The sequence below is a fragment of the Lithobates pipiens genome, unplaced genomic scaffold (assembly GCF_037356315.1).
Source record: "Lithobates pipiens isolate NorthernLeopardFrog02 unplaced genomic scaffold, aLitPip1_a1.2 Scaffold_27, whole genome shotgun sequence".
NCBI classification, from domain to species: Eukaryota; Metazoa; Chordata; class Amphibia; order Anura; family Ranidae; genus Lithobates; species Lithobates pipiens.
Genome location: NW_027507788.1, coordinates 64,780,314 through 64,801,675, shown reverse-complemented (window position 1 = coordinate 64,801,675; position 21,362 = coordinate 64,780,314). Strand labels below are relative to the sequence as shown.

At 44.1% G+C, this 21,362-nt stretch overlaps 1 protein-coding gene across 12 annotated transcripts in view; it reads right to left on the bottom strand.

The window, feature by feature from the left end:
- The window catches only part of FLT3LG (fms related receptor tyrosine kinase 3 ligand), a 601,019-nt gene that overhangs the window by 321,865 nt on the left and 257,792 nt on the right, over positions 1-21,362 (bottom strand). Inside the window, exon 1 of one of the 12 annotated variants that reach the window (XM_077457017.1) lies at positions 10-62. The exons of the other annotated variants lie outside the window; for them this stretch is intronic. Within the exon in view, the coding sequence (XP_077313143.1) occupies positions 10-45 (36 nt within the window). The 5' untranslated portion in view covers positions 46-62. Of the gene's footprint in view, positions 1-9; positions 63-21,362 lie in introns of those variants that run through there. 12 annotated transcript variants of the gene reach the window in all.

Below are 21,362 nucleotides of genomic sequence, written 5' to 3'. Positions count from 1 at the left end.
TATATCTACCTGGTTAGAGAAGGAGCCAAACCACAGCAGTGTCATCTTATAGTGCAACAAACTGAAACTGATTTTACGTTTTTTATAAAGTGAAACCATAATGAGTTTGTAGTCTGGTTAGTAAGAGGCTAGGAATTAAACTGCATGTAAAGGCTAAACCTTTTTTTGTCAGTCCTGTTTGGGAAATTTCCCTTAATTTATGATGCAGCAGTAAGTGAGGGAAATCCCTTTAAAGAAAAAGGGAGTTCCCCTCTTAAAGCGATTCTAAAGGCTGAAGGGATTTTACCTTCATACATATAAAGAAAAACCTTCAGTATGCAGATCTGCTCCCCACCCCCAGTCCCACCTAAGACTTACCCTAGCCCAGGGTAGGGTGACCACATTTCCAAACTGGCATTCAGGGACAATTTTGCTAAGGACGGGGGGGTTGAATGTAGGAAGAGAGAGGGGGGACAGGGAGAGAGAGGGGGGACAGGGAGAGAGAGGGAGACAGAGGGGGCAGGGAGAGGGAAGGGGGACAGTCAGAGAGAGGGAGGGGGGCAGAGAGGGGGGACAGGGAGACAGAGGGGGCGGGGAGAGGGAGGGGGCAGAGAGGGGGGTCAGGTCTGGTTAGCGACAGTGCTCAGATCACTCACTTGGATGGTCCAGGTGGGGGGGGGGGCTCAGGCAGGCAGGCATGCTGGATGGAGCAGTGTGCTGATCTCCCCTCGGAGGATGGAACGCAGCGGCCGTCAGAGGACTTCTGTCCCCGCCCACCACCAGCGTGACCGTGCCCTATCACAGTAGCCAAAGAAAGCCACTGTCTCCTGCCACCAGATGTCACTTGCCACTGACTCCTGCCACCAGATGACGCGTGTCACTTGCCACCATCACCTGCCACCAGATGAAGCGTGTCACTTGTCACCTGCTGCCAGAGAGAGGGCAGGGAGAGAGAGGGGGCAGGGGGGAGATAGTGGGGACAGGGAGACAGTGGGGAGAGAGAGGGGAGAGAGAGGGAGAGAGAGGGGAGAGAGAGAGAGGGGAGAGAGAGAGAGAGGGGAGAGAGAGAGAGAGGGGGGAGAGAGAGAGAGAGGGGAGAGAGAGAGAGGGAGAGAGAGAGAGAGAGGGGAGAGAGAGAGAGAGAGGGGAGAGAGAGAGAGAGAGAGGGGGAGGACAGGGAGAGGGACAAGGAGAGGGACAGGAGGGGACTGGAGAGGGAAGGGGGGCAGGGAGAGAGAGGGAGGGGGGCAGAGAGGGGGGACAGGGAGACAGAGGGGGCAGGGAGAGGGAGGGGGCAGGGAGAGAGAGGGAGGGGCAGAGAGGGGGGTCAGGTCTGGTTAGCGACAGTGCTCAGATCACTCACTTGGATGGTCCAGGTGGGGGGGGGGGGCTCACAGTCAGCAGCTTCCCGGTGAGTGTGACAAGCTTGCCCAGGCAGGCATGCTGGATGGAGCAGTGTGCGGATCTCCCCTCGGAGGATGGAACGCAGCGGCCGTCGGTGGACTTCTGTCCTCGCCCACCACCAGCGTGACCGTGCCCTATCACAGTAGCCAAAGAAAGTTCTCCAAGGCTCTGTGCTACAGGTGGTGGGCGGGCCAGCAACAGTAAGAAGCCGCCCTCAGGAGGAGGAGATACAGAAGACGCTCTCTGGCTGCTCTCTCTCTCTCTCCCTGCTGCTGCGGCTGCAGGCGGAGGTGGGTGGACTCAGAGCGCTGTTGCTAGACGCAAGGTGGAGTGGCCCTAGCAACCAGTTAGGCAATGTTTATTGCCACGGCTGTGTGTCTTTACTTCATTCCGGGACACTGTATTGTCCCGAGATGAAGGTGCCCGGGACACGGGACACAGATATTAATTAAGGGACAATCCCGGGCAATCTGGGACACGTGGGCACCTAGCGCCAGGGGTCTCAAACTGGTGGCCCTCCAGCTGTTGTGAAACTACAAGTCCCATCATGCCTCTGCCTGTTGGAGTAATGCTTGTAACCGTCAGCCTTGCAATGCCTCATGGGACTTGTAGTTTCGCAACAGCTGGAGGGCCGCAAGTTTGAGCCCCTTCTCAATCCAATGATATGTACGAAAACAGCTCTTCTCCCAGCTCTTTGCCTCCATACTGGCTCAGAGACAGAATGCTGTTGTCAATCACAGCAAGTGAGAAGGGAACAGGGGCAGGGCCAAGCCTCGCTGTGTTGGTATGGGGGTACTTAGAGGGGAAGAGCAGCTAAGTATAACATGTTTGTTACACGGTACACAGTTTACAGTTTTTTTTTTTTTTTGGGGTACAACCAGTGGGCAGAACAAAAAACAAAACAAAAAAAAACTGACAGTTCCCTGTTGTGATGTAAGGATTTCTCCTGCTGAGACATTGTATTCCGATAGAGGGACTCCCAGCCCCCCCTGCCATTGGCTGTGAGTGCTGATGGAATGCTAGTTTTCCAGCATGCCCGTTCAACAGAATCCAGAATTGATTTGCAGCCCGTTTGTACCAGGATTTAGACAGCTGTCATCTGTCACCACTGGAAGATTAATGATGTAATAGCCCAGTCATTTGAGCAACTTGGCTTCCTTCCTCACATGACTGGGCTATTAATATTCCAGGCTATGCACTCTTTTGGAAAGAGAGTAAAAAGGAAAGGCGAAGGGGGTCTGTCTGTATGCAAGAAGTGATCTCAAAGCGAGTGTGAAAGAGGACCTGGTGGACGGAGAGTGTGATGAGTCTGAAGCATTATGGGTGGAACTGCATACAGATGTGTGTAGTTCAAAGTTAAGAAAAAAATTGGTATAAATGGCCGCGCTTAGGTCTACAGGTGGTTGCTGCCGCCCTAAAATATGTAAAGCCCCTGCAACAAGGCTGTTGATATGAAAGTGTTATATCTAGAAAAAATAGGGCCGGGGTGCTACCCCCTACTATGTAAGATATATCAGAAAAAGGGGGGGGGGGTCTCCAAGGCCAGTTATTCCCCAGAAAATATATACAAGGCCTACATAGAAAACAACCCTCTAGATGAAAGGAAGACAGAGTCACGCTATGTCTCCTCTATTATTGAAAAATCCGACTAGAAACACACAGTAAATATACAGAATTAGGTATATTAAATTATAATGTCCAACACTGTGCATGAAAATTTACCCTGTATTGGTGCCCACCATATAGTCTAAGAGTGAACCCCCTCTTGTATGCTCACACTGCTAAATACTACTATATCAAGCCATTACAGAGCCTACAATGGTAAGTAAAGGACAATGACAAATAATAACAAGAAAATAATAAATAAAAATATGTGAACTAAAATACAAGTGTCATAAAATATCAAAAATGATATATATGTATATGTGCAAAAAAAATAAAAAATAAAAACAATAATGTAGTTCCTCTTTCAACCAACTAATCCACAGTATATGCAAGGAGAAACCCGGAGCAACATCCAACATTAACGAAGGATCAATAAACTCCAAAATTAGTGCAAATATATCACTTGTGTCCATAAAGTGCACAAAAGTGCAAAAAAGTATATACAAAAAAAAAAAAAAAAAACTGTGCAAATAAGCTGTTTTATATATGCCACATGAGGCTATCAGCTATGTATATATAAATGATGTGCTCAGTCACTATATGTCAATTCACAGGAACCATGAGGTAGATCGAAAGCAGGTTATAGGTGACTTTGGTGCTTGGTCAGGGTAATCCAGTGACTTTCGTGCTCACCGCTCAGGTCCCCCACTCACCAGATCCCTGTACCCCAAAGGGGGTCAAATGCCTGTAATCCTTCAGTATCGGGTTGTCTCTGTTCAACTTGACCTCCTCCTTTCACTGCTTCATATTCTTTATCCTCAGGATAATCCCCTTTATAATTATGGCTTCCAGCACTTATGATGGATCCTCAGAGAAAACAAAAAGCAGCTCCCATGGTGCAGTATTTTTAATCACCAGAAATTCATTTATTAAAAAAAAAAAAAACCCACAAATGTATCCAAAAAATATGAATAAAACAATTGCAAAAATTAAAAAATACAAATTAAAACAGGAAAAATTAAATAAAAAAATATTACGGCCAGCAGAGACAATCACAATTGATGAAGGCCAGTAATAAGCACCTATCAGGTCCCAATGGCGTACAGTGATATCACTGTACACCAGCGTTATACACACACTACTAGTCCATCTACTGGGATATAAAACTCATAGTACATAAGGAACATTCGTATGTCGCTAGACTAGACCTGTCAGTGCAAAAACCGGGGTATGAACGCTAGATCTGTGGAGGAGCGGCTTGCGCTCCAACTGCGCTCCACACGATCTGCGACCCGCAAGTGACGTAGTGTGCATGGCTCTATCATATGCGTTTCGTCATTGACGTCCTCAGCGGCGGTGCCACACCACTACACACTACGCTCTATAAGGACGAGCTGGTTACTTTCTACTTCTTATCATCCAATAAAAAAGCTGGTATACTCAAAACTCTTTCCTACCATTACTATAATGCATATTAGGACTAGAATTACCCACATATAGCCCGCCCCTAATATATTAGGGATGTGGTCCGGCCCGGCCATTCCTACTTAGTAAAAGAGAATACTCCTACAAAGTGGCTACAATAGCCACTTCGAATATTAGTCTTTGACAATATCTTAGTGACAGATATTACCTTGTAAAACGAATGTCTCAACAGCCAAATCCCAAACTAAAAAAGCCCATATACTAATGTTTATACATGTGTATATACACTCCATAGGAGCATAAATAAGCGCCTCTTCCACAACGTGATGTATACATAAATGCACATATGGAACAGGATACTTCCAAAATGTTATATTTATCCTAAAATCCATATGGGGGGCAGTAGCCACTTCAAATGTTAGCCTTTGACACTATCGTGGTGACAGATCTTACCTTGTAAAACTAATGTCACAACAGCCGAGTTCTGAACTAAAAGAGCCCATATACTAATGTCTATACATATATGTACACTCCATAGGAGCATAAATAAGCGCCTCTTCCATAACGTTATGTGCACATATGGAACAGGGTACTTCCAAAATTTATCCTAAATTCCATATGGGGGGCAATAAATACCTGATGACATTTATTTGGATCCATCCAAAAAGGGGGCATGTTATTTGCCCCTCAACATGCCCTATACCCAACGCATTTAATAAGTATATTCAATTAGTATACCCTTTAGGTGACGTTTCATGGGAGGGAAGGGAAGGAAATTTTTTATTTGTCTATCAGGAGACCTTTCTACTTAACCACTTGCTTACTGGGCACTTAAACCCCCCTCAGTCCCAGACCAATTTTCAGCTTTCAGCGCTGATGCACTTTGAATGACAATTGCGCGGGCATACAACACTGTACCCAAATGAAATTTTTATCATTTTTTTCCCACAAATAGAGCTTTCTTTTGGTGGTATTTAATTACAGATGGGAGTTTTATTTTTTGCTAAACAAACAAAAAAAGATGCAAAAAAAAAAAAAAAATCAAGTTTAATAGTTTGTTATAAAATTTTGCAAACAGGTAATTTTTCTCCTTCATTGAAGTGCGCTGATGAGGCGGCACTGATAGGCTGCATTGGTGGGCACTGATAGGCACAGATAAGGCGGCACCGATGGGCACAGATAAGGCGGCACCGATCAGATGGCACAGATGGGTGGCACGGATGGGTGGCACTAAGGGGCACTGATAGGTACCACTGATAGATGGGACTGCTGGGCACTGATAGGTGGCACTGCTGGGCACTGGTAGATGACACTGGCACGGATATGTGGCACTGGGGTGCAGCACCTTTGTTGAGGCAGATTGTGGGCACTGCTGGGTGGCACTGTGGGCACTGCTGGGTGGCACTGTGGGCACTGCGGGCACTGCTGGGTGGCACTGACGGGGGGCACTTATTTTTTTAACATCTTTATTGATGAGGGGGCAGGTGGGCACTGGCAGGACTGGCCGTGATCGGGACTGATGTCCCGATCACGGCCGCCGGTGATCGCCTGTTTTTTTTTTCTCCTCGCGCTGTCAGCGCGAGGAGGAATAATAGTCGATTACCGGCTCCGTTATATCACATGATCAGCTGTCATTGGCTGACAGCTGATCACGTGATAAGGGGACAGGATCGACCCCTTGCAGACTCGCCGATCAGAGGGCGCGCAGGCCGCTCGTGCACGGGACTACGTCAATAGACGTAGTCCCGGAAAAGGAGATCCGCGCTGTAGCCGTCATTCGGCTATAGCACGGGTCCCAAGTGGTTAAATTTTGCTAGACCTTATATTGCGCTGTCATTTTTCGCTCTACTTAGATCATAGGCTATTTTTACATACCCTAGAAATGTATATATATATATATATATATATATATATATATAGGCTGCTTTCACACTGGGGCGGTATTCAGGTGTTACAGCGCTAAAAATAGCGCCTGTAAAAAACCGGCCCCTTTCACTCCAGTGCGAAAGCCGGAGGGCTTTCACACTGGGGCGGTGCGCTGGCAGGACAGTGAAAAAAGTCCTGCTAGCCGTGTCTTTGGAGCGGTGAAGGAGCAGTGTATTCACTGCTCCTAAACCGCTCCTACCCATTGAAATCAATGGGACAGCGCGGCAATACCGCCGGCGCTTTGCGGGCGGGTTTAACCCTTTTTCGGCCGCTAGCGGGGGTTAAAACCACCCCGCTAGCGCCCGCAGACCGCCGCTAAAATGATGGTAAAGCGCCGCTAAAAATAGCAGCGCTTTACCGCCGACGCCCGCACCGCCCCAGTGTGAAAGCAGCCTTATTGTAGAGGATCAGGGGGTGTAGAGCTGGCTCAGAGGCAGTCCAGTAAAATAAAATTGGCGTTTATTCAGCAAAGCAAAACATAAGATCAGACAGACTTGTATTATCACATGGATGTGCACACAGGTACAGCTCACAGTTCGTCAGCCCACAGGCTTGGAGGTAAAAGTGCATAGCTCCAAACACAGCTAAAAGTATTTTTGTGGTTTAAGCTCACCCGGCAGCTCCACCTTCCAGCAATGGCTGTTTCCACACAGTGTGCTGCTGTGTCTCTCTCTCCTATTCAACAACTCCACCACTGACACTTTCAGCACACCTGATAATAAGCAGGGCTGAAGGGGAAGTACCTGCCTTCTTCAATTAACCCCCTCTTAACCCTGCCCCAGGCTGACCCTCTACAATATGTAATATGTATATTGTGTATATATATGTAATACATATGTAATATGTATTTTGAACCAATATTTTATTGACCAAAAATTCTTATATATGCTAATAGGAAGTTCTTCACTTTCAGTATCATCTCTACTTCATAGATCACATGGAGTGCTATATATATATATACATACAGTACCCCATGCTCTTATTAGGGGTTAGCTATAAGAGACCCCAAGACATCCAAGATGTTTCATTTTGGGATATGAGGGTGGTCATGTTTCCCCCTCTCCAGTTGTGTTTTATACAGTCTATCCCATGAAAGATCAGACCTGAAGGGTCTCTATGAGGGAATTTGTCAAAATGACGGGATAGATTGTGTTTCGGAAATCCTTTCTTGATGTTGTTAATGTGCTCTTGTATGCGTATATGTAAGGGCCGGGTGGTTCTGCCGACGTATTGTAAATTGCATGGACATTCAATTACGTATGTTACGTGTGTGTGCTTCAGCACCTAATCAGCTCTCATATTTTGTACTCTATGATCTGTCCTTGATTTAAAAACTTTTAGCCGCATCGGTTGTTATGGCTGGATAGCCAATCGCCCGCTGAAAAAAACGGTACTGGGGTGATGCCTGCAGGTGCGGGCATCATCCCGGTATACCCTCCGAAGCCGAGTACGCACATCTGCGTACGCTCGGCGGGAAGGGGATAAAACAGCTCTTTTGCACAGTTTTTTTTTTTTGCATATACTTTTTCGCACTATTTTGCACATGTTTTTTGCACTTTTGTGCACTCTGCACTTTATGGACACAAGAGATATATAGTTTTGCACACATTTTGGACTTTATTGATCCTTCTTTAATGTTGGATGTTGCTCCTGTTTTCTCCTTACATATAGTGTGGATTAGTTGGTTGAAAGAGGAACTACATTATTGTTTTTTTTTTTGCACATATACATACATATATATATATATATATATATATATATATATATATATATATATATATATATATATATATATACACAATTTTTGATATTTTATGACACTGGTATTTTAGTTCACATATTTTTATTTATTTATTTATTATTTTCTTATTATTATTTGTTGTTGTCCTTTACTTACTGTTGTAGACTCTGTAATGGCCTGATATAGTAGTATTTAGCAGTGTGAGCATACAAGAGGGGGTTAACTCTTAGCCCTTGTACACACGGTCGGAGATTCCGACGGAATGTGTTCTATCGGACCATTTTTTCGGATATTCGGACTGTGTGTGGTCTGCATCGGACTGTTTCCATCGGAATATCCGACGGACCAAAGCTATTGGCTACTAGCCTGAACGTAGTCCCGTCGTAACAAAATAATGTCATCACGTTATGTACAATCGGATTTTCCGACAACTTAGTCCGACCGTGTGTATGCAACATCACTTCCGGACCTCTTCCGGAATTAATCCGTCGGAATTACTCCGACGGATTTGGTTGTCGGAATCTCCGACCGTGTGTACAAGGGCTTAGACTATTTAGAGTATATGGTGAACACCAATACGGGGTAAATTTTCATGCACAGTGTTGGACATTATAATTTAATATACCTAATTCTGTATATTTACTGTATGTTTCTAGTCGGGTTTTTCAATAATAGAGGAGACATAGCACTCTGTCTCCCTTTCATCTAGAGGGTTGTTTTCTATGTAGGCCATATATATATATTTTCTGGAGAATAACTGGCCTTGGAGACCCCCCCATCCCCCTTTTTCTGATATATCCCAATGTTAATGAGGTGGTGGAGACTCAGCTCCTTACACAGATGGAAAGGGCTGCAAGGGCTGGGACAGTGATAATAATGGGAGGTTTTAACTACCCAGAATTTGACTGGAGTAATGGCACTGCTGGGACAGTTAAAGGGCAAAAATTTATAAACCTATTACAAGACAATTTTATGGTCCAGTTTATTGAGGCCCCAACTAGGAATGATGCTCTGTTGGACCTGGTAATCTCAAACCATGCAGAGCGTATTACTAATGTTCAGATAAAGGAACACCTGGGTAGCAGTGACCATAACATGAGTGGCACAGTGGTGTAGTGGTTAGCACTCTCACCTAGCAGTAAAAAGGGTCGTTGGTTCGAATCCCAACCATGACACTACCTGCCTGGAGTTTGCATGTTCTCCCTGTGCCTGCGTGGGTTTCCTCCAGGTACTCCGGCTTCCTCCCACACTCCAAAGACATGCAGGTAGGTTAATTGGCTTCTGTCCAAAATTGGCTCTAGTATATGAATGGGGACTTTGGATTGTGGGCTCCTTGATGGTAGGAACCAATGTGAGTGTACAATGTACAGAGATAGGGGTAGACACTCACTCAGGTTGAACTGGGTGGACTGGTGTCTTTATTCAATCTTACTAACTATGAAATGGACTATGAAACATAATTTCATTTGATGTTAGCTGTAAGCAAAAATCACATATGGGAAAGATAAAAACACTTAATTTCAAGAGAGCAAATTTTCCAAGGATGAGGGCTGCTCTCCAGGACTTAGACTGGGAGAGAATATTCAATGGGCACAGAACAGAAATGTCTATTCTTCAAAAAGAATTTTTAGGGACTCATTAATGACAGGAATAGTACCACTGGATTGGCGCAGGGCCAATGTGGTGCCTATATTTAAAAAGGTACAAAGTCTTTACCAAGTAACTATAGACCTGTTAGTTTAACTTCAATAGTTGGGAAGATGCTGGAGAGATTAATAAAAGACCACATAGACGAGTTCTTGCAGGAAAAAAATATTTTAAGCATCAGACAGCATGGATTCACGAAAGACAGAAATTGTCAGACAAACCTGATTTATTTTTATGAGGAGGTAAGTAAAACCCTGGACAAAGGGGTGGACGTGGACGTGGTATACTTGGATTTTGCAAAAGCGTTCGATACAGTTCCGCACACACGGCTCATGTGTAAGGTAAAGCATACAGGTTTGGAAATATCAGATTGTAAATGGATAGAAAACTGGCTAAAAGACAGAATTCAGAGAGTCGTGGTTAATGATTCTTACTCTGAATGGTCTAAGGTTATCAGTGGTGTACCCCAAGGTTCAATGCTGGGACCCTTACTTTTTAATATCTTTATAAATGATATTGGGTCTGGAATCAAAAGTAACATTTCTGTCTTTGCAGATGACACCAAGTTATGCAGTGGAATAACGTCCTTACAGGATGTCTCCAATTTAAAACCCGACCTCAATGCTCTGTTTAATTGGGCGACTATGTGGCAGATGAGGTTTAATGTTGATAAATGTAAAGTTATGCACTTGGGGGCTAAGAATATACATGCATCATACATGCTAGGGGGAATCAACTGGGGGAATCCATAGTGTAGAAGGATCTGGGGGTTTTGGTAGATCATAAGCTCAATAATAGCATGCAATGCCAAGCTGTGGTTTCCAAAGCGAGCAAAGTCCTTTCCTGTATTAAAAGAGGTATGGACTCCAGAGAGAGAGATATAATTTTGCCCCTGTTCAAATCATTAGTAAGACCTCAACTGGAATATGCAGTCCAGTTTTGGGCACCAGTTCTCAAAAAGGATATTGGGGAACTGGAGAAAGTGCAGAGAAGGGCAACCAAACTGATAAAAGGCATGGAGGAGCTCAGCTATGAGGAAAGATTATAGAAACTGAATTTATTCACTCTTGATAAGAGGAAATTAAGGGGGGGGGGGGGGTATGATCAACATAGTTAGTAGTAAGGTTGAACATGTACAAATATATAATGGGTGAACTTGTTGTTGAGTTATTCACTTTGCAGTCAACAAAGAGAACAAGGCAGCACTCTTTAAGTCTAGAGGAAAAGAGATTTCATCTCCAAATACGGAAAGGTTTCTTCACAGTAAGAGCTGTAAAAATGTGGAATAGACTCCCTGCAGAGGTGGTTCTGGCCAGCTCAGTAGATTGCTTTAAGAAAGGCTGGATTATTTCCTAAATGTACATATTATAACTGGGTACTAACATTTATAGGTAAAGTTGATCTGGGGAAAATCCGATTGCTTCTCGGGTGATCAGGAAGGAATTTTTTCCCCTGCTTTAGCAAATTGGATCATGCTCTGCTGGAGTTTTTCGCCTTCCTTTGGATCAACTGTGGGTATAGAATTGGGTATATGGGATTGTATGATATTATATATATATTTTTTTTTTGTGGTTGAACTGGATGGACTTGTGCCTTTTTTTTTTTCAACCAAACATCCACCAAATCACCCTGCTGCCAGACCTTCATATATCACCTCAGAGATAATGAACAGTCATTTGCTTTGTTTTGTTTTTTTGTTTATTGAGGGCATATAACTTGGTAGGGGAAAGGGTATATAGAATGCCAATAGATCAGATTACCATGACATCACATTTATAGATTTTATAGATTAGAGCTTTTGTTGAGCCTAAAGGAATGATGTGCATGTATAACAGCTACAGTCTCTTCCCTGCCTCACCATGCAGATTATTGCTCCTCCTCTGCCTAACTCCTGCAGACTATTGCTCCCAGAAACTCCTCATCAATGACCGTTTAAAGATGAGGACTTAGCCCATGACCATGTAAGGATGAAGCTCCAAGTAATCCACTCCTCCTGCACAAACGTATACTGTAGCACATTCATTTCTTGTCACATATTCTTCTGTATGCAAAAGATCACACTGTAAATAGTCTCTAATGCTGACTCTGATTGTTTGCTGCTACTAGACCAGAGGCCTGCAGTACCTCTCCCCGGAGGCCTAGTAGTTTAATAGCATGTGCTGAACGGTGGACTACTGTTCCAAGCTAGCCCAGCTTGCAAATCCTGTGCCTCCGGGCCACATCGATTTGAAAATATTCTCCACAGTTTCTCCTCTGATCCAGGACTCCTCATCAATGACCGTGTAATGATGAGGACTTAACCTGACTGTACATTCCGACAGCTTCACCTGCCCCTCTGCTCCAGGAATATCCCATGAATGACGATGTAATGATAAGGACTTCACCAATGACCATGTAAAAGGTGAAGTTCCCTCACAGCTCTCCCACAGATCGGCGCACCCCATTCCCCCCTCCAGATGGGGGTGCCCTCCTGCTGCTGTCTTGTACTCCATTCTCCCCTTCTCCCAGCTGACAACTCCCCCCAGTGACCTGTTACTTCAGCTCCCAGTTGGGGATTGGTCAGGGCTCCCACATGAGCTGCCTGCCACTCCAGTTCTAGGCCCTGCCCCTCTTCCAGAACATTCTCTCTGGAAGCAGGGGAGGTGCCTCGGCACTGAAGCACAGGTTGTCACACCCATTGATACACTAACCACTCCTTGCCCCCAGATCAAAACAGATTTTCATAGCTCAAAGCATAGGCCTGCCTAAATTTACCTGTGCTGATAGTTAACCTAGCAAAAATCCAATGCTAGCACCTACCACCTATGGTAGAGGGTGCTATATATATATATATATATTTATATTTATAATTTGTCTTTGATCAGCAGTTGCTCAAATGTCGGGCAGCATAAAAAAAAATTGGAGCTATCACCTTTTTATTCTTCAGGGTCTCTGCTTTCATAAAAAATGTATAATGTTCTGGGAGTTCAAGTCATTTTATGGCAAAAAATGAAGATTTTTACATGTGTGCAAAAAAACTGAAAAAAAATTGTAATGCCAAACTTTCTGACCGCGCTATAGCCAAAAGACAGCTACAGCGTGGTCATCCAGTTCTGGGAGGGCTATGGATGTCCCCCCAGAACCATGTCCCCTGGGGTTTGCATCCAGTGTCCTTTGGACACAGCTGATCAGACAGTGGTGTCAGTACTAGGATCCCTTGAAGATCCAGCAGAACTCTCTTGACACAGCCTTTACCTGGGAAGCAACAGTGATTGGCCAGCTAACCTTTAAATCACCTGTATCATCACACAATCAGTGCTCGTGATACAGTTGTTACCTTTGGGTGTTACTGCTAGAACCAGCTGCTATCTGCTCTGTATATTTCATGTATGACCTGGCTAGTTTTGACCCTGCTTGCTCGCTTCTGATTCTGTACCATTTGGAGTCCAATCTACCTGTTTATTACCCAGCTTGCCTAGACTACGCTTGCCTGATTCTACTGTAGTACCTTCCACTGCAGCGGTGAACTACAAGGTCCAGCCAACACCTACCTTCATCTGCAGTGGTGAACTACAAGTTCCAGCTGACCTGCTCTGCTTATATCTGCTCATAGCATGTGCTCTTGTTCCTTGGACTCTTTGCATAATCAGCACACTGAACTGTTACCTGTTATCTGCTTCTAGCCTGATATTATGAGCCATATATAAAAAGTAACTTTGCTGTTTATCCCATCAAGTCCAGGAAATGGCCACAGAGCTCACCAAGGTGCAATCTCCTTCTACTACCACCACTACAAAAACTCCATCATCTGAACCGAAAATTCCTTTGCCTGACCAGTTTTGTGGTGACCGTAAAGGGTTTTGCAACTTTAAAACCAGCTGCAAATTATATGTCACATTAAAGCCATCCTTGTCTGGCTCTGAAACTCAGAGGGTTCAGATCATTATTTCACTACTTCAGGGTGACCCCCAGGCTTGGGCCTTTAAACTGGAACCAAACCAGCCAGCCCTCCTAACAGTAGATTATTTGAAGCCCTCAGGTTGCTATATGATGATCCAGATTGTGCTGCTACTGCAGAATCAACCCTGCATAACTTACAGCAAGGAACTACCACTGCTGAAATGTATTTCTCAGAGTTTCGCAGATGGGCCCCTGAATCTGGCTGGAATGATGCAGCTCTCCGCAGCCAGTTTAGAATAGGCCTTTCAGATGCAATTAAGGATGCTCTGTTCAACTTTTTCTACCCAGTCTCACTGGAGGAGGCTATGTGTCTAGCCATTAGAATTGACAGCCACCAGTGGGTGGGGAGGTGAGAACTCCCTACGGCCGTGGCAAATTATATACCGTATTTATTGGCGTATAATACCCCCTTTTTTTCCCCTTAAAATCAGGGGAAAATCGTGGATGTGTGTTATACGCTGATCCTTGCTGATCTGCTCTGCCTGGAGCCCCGCCGACATTTACCGAGCCGAGCCAAGTGTACTGTGTACTCGACTCCGCTCACAGTAATGTCCAGCCTCCTAGCTTTTACGTCTCGCCATTGGCCCGGTGTTGTGTCCATCATAGGAGCCGGACCAAGGGGCAGGACGGGGGTGTTACTGCGAGCGGAGCCGAGGCTCGGCTTGGTCTATGTCGGCGCTGAGGGAGGAGCCGAAGATCTTGGTGACGGGAGGAGCCAAAGATCTCGGCAGCTGAGGCGGTAAATTTAAAACTAAACCATGCTGCAATTTTGGGGAAGGCTGCAGGGGGACAGTGCAAGGCTGCATTGATGGGCATTTAAAATGTAAGTTTTATTTTTCCTTAAACTTGCCTCCTAAACTTGGGGTGCGTTTTATACACCGGCACATGTTATACGCCGATAAATACAGTACCTCCCTTGCCACCTAATTATTCCACTTCCAGTGCCAGATCTGAGGAAGAACCAATGCAGTTAGGCTCCACCCGTTTATCTGCCCAAGAACATACATGCCAGCGTAACATGGGACTCTGCTTACAGTGGTGTGAAAAAGTGTTTGCCCCCTTCCTCATTTCCTGTTCCTTTGCATGTTTGTCACACTTAAGTGTTTCGGAACATCAAACCAATTTAAACAATAGTCAAGGACAACACAAGTAAACACAAAATGCAATTTGTAAATGAAGGTGTTTATTATTAAAGGTGAAAAAAAATCCAAACCATCATGGCCCTGTGTGAAAAAGTGATTGCCCCCCTTGTTAAAACATACTATAACTGTGGTTGTCCACACCTGAGTTCAATTTCTCTAGCCACACCCAGGCCTGATTATTGCCACACCTGTTCACAATCAAGGCATCACTTAAATAGGAGCTGCTTGACACAGTAAGGTCCACCAGAAAATCCTTAAAAGCTACACATCATGCCGAGACCCAAAGAAATTCAGGAACAATTGAGAAAGAAAGTAATTGAGATCTATCAGTCTGGAAAGGGTTATAAAGCCATTTCCAAAGCTTTGGGAATCCAGCGAACCACAGTGAGAGCCATTATCCACAAATGGCGAAGACATGGAACAGTGGTGAACCTTCCCAGGAGTGGCCGGCCGCCCAAAATTACCCCAAGAGCGCAGCGACGACTCATCCAAGAGGTCACAAAAGACCCCACAACAACGTCCAAGGAACTGCAGGCCTCACTTGCCTCAGTTAAGGTCAGCGTTCATGCCTCCACCATCAGGAAAAGACTGGGCAAAAATGGCCTGCATGGCAGAGTTCCAAGGAGAAAACCACTGCTGAGCAAAAAGAACATCAAAGCTCGTCTCAATTTCTCCACAACACATCTTGATGATCCCCAAGACTTTTGGGACAACATTCTGTGGACCGATGAGACAAAAGTGGAACTCTTTGGAAGGTGTGTGTCCAAGTATATCTGGCGTAGAAGGAACACTGCATTTCATAAAAAGAACATTATACCAACAGTAAAATATGGTGGTGGTAGTGTGATGGTCTGGGGCTGTTTTGCTGCTTCAGGACCTGGAAGACTTGCCGTGATAAAAGGAACTATGAATTCTGCTGTCTACCAAGAGATCCTGAAGGAGAATGTCCGACCATCTGTTCGTGTACTCAAGCTGAAACGAACTTGGGTTCTGCAGCAGGACAATGATCCTAAACACACCAGCAAGTCCACCACCGAATGGCTGAAGAAAAACAAAATGAAGACTTTGGAGTGGCCTAGCCAAAGTCCTGACCGGAATCCTATTGAGATGTTGTGGTATGACCTTAAAAAGGCCGTTCATGCTCGAAAACCCTCTAATGTAACTGAATTAGGACAATTCTGCAAAGATGAGTGGGCCAAAATTCCTCCAGGACGCTGTAAAAGCCTCATTGCACGTTATCGCAAACGCTTGGTTGCAGTTGTTGCTGCTAAGGGTGGCCCAACCAGTTATTAGGTTTAGGGGCAATCACTTTTTCACACAGGGCCATGATGGTTTGGATTTTTTTTCACCTTTAATAATAAACACCTTCATTTACAAATTGCATTTTGTGTTTACTTGTGTTGTCCTTGACTATTGTTTAAATTGGTTTGATGTTCCGAAACACTTAAGTGTGACAAACATGCAAAGGAACAGGAAATGAGGAATGGGGCAAACACTTTTTCACACCACTGTATATTGTGGCCTCAAGGTTCATATGCTCCATTCTTGCCCTACAAGTCCAGGAAACTCCAGGACCTAGGTGATTGTGGGGAGGTCACCTTAGGTCTACTTTAATCCCCTCAGGAGGACAATCATCTACTTTTACCCACTGTTATCCACTTTGGGACAGGGGCTCATGAACTGCTGGCTTTTGTAGATTCTGGAGCCACTGAGAACGTTATTGATAAGACTCTGATTATCTCCTTGTCCCTGGAAACTCATGCTCTAGATTGCCCAGTCCACCTGATTTCTGTGGAAAATCGGCCTCTCTCACAAAATCTAGTGCTCTGATCCACCCACCCTTTCCGGTTACAATTGGGGGCCTTGCATTGGGAGAAGATGTCATGCCTTGTCATTGACTCTCCATCCACTTCTTTGATGCTAGGCCTTCCTTGGCTTTAGAAGCACAATTCAGTAATTGACTGGCAAACGGGAAATATTCTGGCTTGGTCCAGTCAGTGTGTAAACAAAATACTGCATCCAACACCCTGTAACAATTTGCTGCTTGTCAAGTGGGAATGGAACAGATTCTGCTTTGTTATAAGGACTTTCAGAATGTGTTTTCTAAAGGATTGCTGACACTTTTAGCTCCTCATCGCAGTTATGATTGTCCCATTGACCTCTTGCCTGAATCTACACCTCCTCGAGGGAGAGTTTTTCCACTGTCTGAGCCAGAGAATATTGCTTTGCAAGAGTATATGCAGGAAAAGCTGGCAAAGGGTTTCATCCATCCCTCCACTTCTTCCGCAGGCGTAGGATGTTTCTTTGATCCAAAAAAGGATGGGGGACTGAGACTTTGTGTTGACTACAGAGGTCTAAATAAGATAACTGTTCCCAATCAGTATCCTCTTCCTCTCATCACAGAGTTGTTCTCTCAAATTCAGGGAGCCAATATCTTCTCCAAACTGGATTTAAGGGGAGCCTATAATCTGGTGCGCATCTGTGCAGGTGTACTATGTAACTATGCTCTGCTTCAGTATGTCACAGTACATATTGGCATTCATGGTTCCCTCAATGAACTGTAGCTCCCCAGTGCTGGCAGCACTCATGCAGCCCCAGACCATGACACTCCCACCTTACAGTAAAGAACCCTCTACGTAATTTAAGGTTAAACCTCTTTTCTTCTAAATTTAATCAGTGGCCACGAGCCTTTCCTCCTAACTAATATCCTCCAGATCCTTTATTAGATTTGTTGCCCTTCTTTGTACTCTCTCCATTACCAGTACATTCTTCCTGAGGACTGGTGCCCAGAACTGGACAGCATATTCTAGGTGCGGCCGGACCAGAGTCTTGTAGAGCGGGAGAATTATCATTTTATCTCTGGAATTAATCCCCTTTTTAATGCATGCCAATATTCTGTTTGCTTTGTTAGCAGCAGCTTGACACTGCATGCCATTGCTGAGCCTATCATCTACTAGGACCCCCAGTTCCTTATTCATCCTAGATTCCTCCAGAGGTTCTCCCCCCAGTGTATAGATTGCATTCATATTTTTGCCACCCAAATGCATTATTTTACTACATTGAACCTCATTTGTCATGTAGTTGCCCACCACATAAATTTGTGCAGATCTTTTTGCAAGGTTTCCACATCCTGCAGAGAAGTTATTGCCCTGCTTAGCTTAGTATCATCCGCAAATACAGAGATTGAACTGTTTACCCCATCCTCCCGGTCGTTTATGAACAAATTAAATAGGATTGGTCCCAGCACAGAACCCTGGGGGACCCCACTACCCACTCCTGACCATTTCAAGTACTCCCCATTTATCACCACCCTCTGAAATCGCCCTTGTAGCCATTTTTAAATCCATGTACTCACCCTATGGTCCATGCCAACAAAGCATAATCCCCTCCCTTCAGAGACTGGGCTGCAGGGCAGTATTCCAACATAATAACGATCCCAAACACACCTCCAAGATGACCACTGCCTTGCTAAGAAGCTGAGGGTAAAGGTGATGGACTAGCCAAGCATGTCTCCAAACCTAAACCCTTTTGAGCATCAGGTGGGGCATCTTAAAATGAATTGTGGAGGAGCGCAAGGGCTCTAGCATCCACCAGCTCTGTGATGTCGTCATGGAGGAGTGGAAGCGGACTCCAGTGGCAAACTGTGAAGCTCTGGTGCACTCCATACCCAAGAGGGTTAAGGCAGTGCATGAAAATAATGGTGACTACACAAAATATTGACACTTTGGGCCCAATTTGGACATTTTCACTTAGGGGTGTACTCACTTTTGTTGCCAGCGGTTTAGACATTAATGGCTGTGTGTTGAGCTATTTTGAGGGGACAGCAAATTTACAATGTTATACAAGCTGTACACTCACTATTTTACATTTACATGTAGCAAAGTGTCATTTCTTCAGGGTTGTCTCATGAAAAGATATAATAAAATATTTACAAAAATGGGTGGGGTGTACTCACTTTGTGAGATACTCTATATATATATATGTATATATATATATATATATATATATATATATATATATAATGTTGCCTTATTTGCTCCAAGAGCATGACATTTGGGTTTTTGGAACTGCTTCTTTGATTGGTACATGCACCTTTCATCCGTCACCAAGTAATTGGGATGCTTGTCACATTTTACATTTGTTGTTTTTAAATAGAGAACGGTAATAAACATACTACTTATGCAATTTTATGCAAACAACCTATTTTCTAAGCATGGACAGACATTTAAAAGCGAATAATTCACTAATAATTAAAGACACAGCAAACACACATTTTGCCATTTGAAAAAATGAGTGACACATGCAGCAAAATGCACAGGAAAAAGGTGCAAACTGCAACATGACAAAATGTCCCATGAGTTACGTTTCCACACGTTGGGCATCCCATTGAAATCAATGGGCTGCGTATGCATTCTATGAAAAACTATGTGCACTCCCACTACTCTAGATGTGAATGGGACCTAAAAGTAAAATTAGTGTGTTTACAGAAGAACAATGAGGCTCCATTCACATCCGTTTCCAAATGCATGGCAAGCTGTATATAAAACTCATGCTTTGCCAAGCGTTTCAGAAAAGCACTGCAAATGTGCAGTTTCATCACATGTTAAAGGCACCCTAAACCCCCGTACACACGAGCGGACTTTTCAACATCCAAAGTCTGACGGAATGATTCCGTCAGACTATTCGATCGTGTGTGGGCTGCAACGGACTTTTGATTCGCAAAAGTCTGACGGACTTTAGAAATGGAACATGCTTCAAATTTTTCCGCCAGAACTCTGCCGGACCCAGTTCCTACCGAAAAATTTGCTCGTGTGTATGCTATTCCGACGGACTAAAACCGACGCTAGGGCAGCTATTGGCTACTGGCTTTGAACTTCCTTATTCGAGTCCAGTCGTACGTCCATCACGTTCGAATCCATCGGAGTTTAGTGTGATTGTGTGTGGCCAAGTCCGCTCATTCGAAAAGTCCGTCAGAACTCTGTCGGAACTCCGTCAGAACTCCGTCGAAAGTCTGTCGGACTCAATCCCTCGAAAAGTCCGCTCGTGTGTACGCGGCATAAGTAGCAGGCATGCGTTTTCCCTGCAACAAATGCATAGGATATGCACCATAGAAGAGTGTTAAAAACACACCATGCTCCACTACAAAAAAGTTCTGGAGCTTCTTTGGGACAAATGTCGCACATAGAGCAGCCCATTCAAGTGAATGGGCTGCCCAATGTGTAATGAGCAAAAACACTCCAAAACAATCTCCCCAAAAAAGTGAACGTGAGAGATGTGCTTGGGGCCTGGCAGATGAGTGTCTCTGTCTTTCTATGTATAAAGATGGCCATACACTATACAATCTCTGTACAATTTCCTTTAGATTTACCAGAACTATGGAATTGGATGATCCACCTGAATAATCCATTCAATTTGTATCAAATCAGGCAGGCCCTTGCATTACATAGCTGACGGAATATCAAAGGAGATCGTATAATCTAATTGTACAGAGAGTGGGTGAAAAATAAAAGGTGGTATAGTAATGAGGGAGGTGTGGTCCAGACAGGAGAACAGGCTCTATCATGCATGATGCAGCAGGGAGTGAATGCTGGGATACAATCTACAGGAAGGAATGGAATCAAAAAGCATTTTTAAGCATACAAACAGATATATAAAAGTTCAATGCTTCTACAGTATAAATTAGATAAGTGGGAGATATGCACATTGGGATTTCTAGTACAGAAATGACAATACAAAATTCTTCTATTTACTATGAAAAGTGAAATTCGACCTGAAAAGTGGAACTTAAGCAGGCCATGCATGGGTCAAATTCCAAAAGAATTTTCACACGAAAATCGTAACTGAGATATTGCTTTTGAATTTTGCACCATTAGTGGGTTGCAGCAATGGATGATTTTTTGTGCAGCCATCAAATTTGAGTGATTGGGCATGTACGAATTTTCAATCAATAATGGGAGAATCGTGTGAGAAATATAATTGAAAAAGAACTGTGCATGAGCTGTGACCGGGAAAGAAAATAAGATTCCCGACCACGAAAACTCTTTCCTGTAGCAACAGGAGGTGAAATTGAAGGCTTGGATGGTCGAATTTCTAAATCATTGGTGGCACCATCAGATCAGAAAACGCACAAAATGTATGATTTTCGAAAGAAAATTTGTTGGCAATTCCACCATGTATGGTACAAAAGGTCAGACGGAATCATTTCATCAGATATTCCGATTGTGTGTGGGCTTCATGAGACTTTTTTTTTTTTTTTTTCAAAAATTCTGACGGACCTAGAAATAGAACATATTTTAAAGCTTTCCGATGGAATAAATTCCTATCTGGAAAACCGTCTGTATGCTATTCCGACGAACCGAAAACTATGCAAGGGCAGCTATTAGCTGCTGGCTATTGAACTTCCATTTCTAGTCCCTTCGTATGATCCTAAATGAACTGACTTTGGTGTGATCATGTGTAGGCAAGTCCGAAAGACCAACAGAGATTATTCTGATGGAAGTCTGGTCATGTGTATGCAGCATTAGATGTGAATAAAGCTGGTCATACATTATACA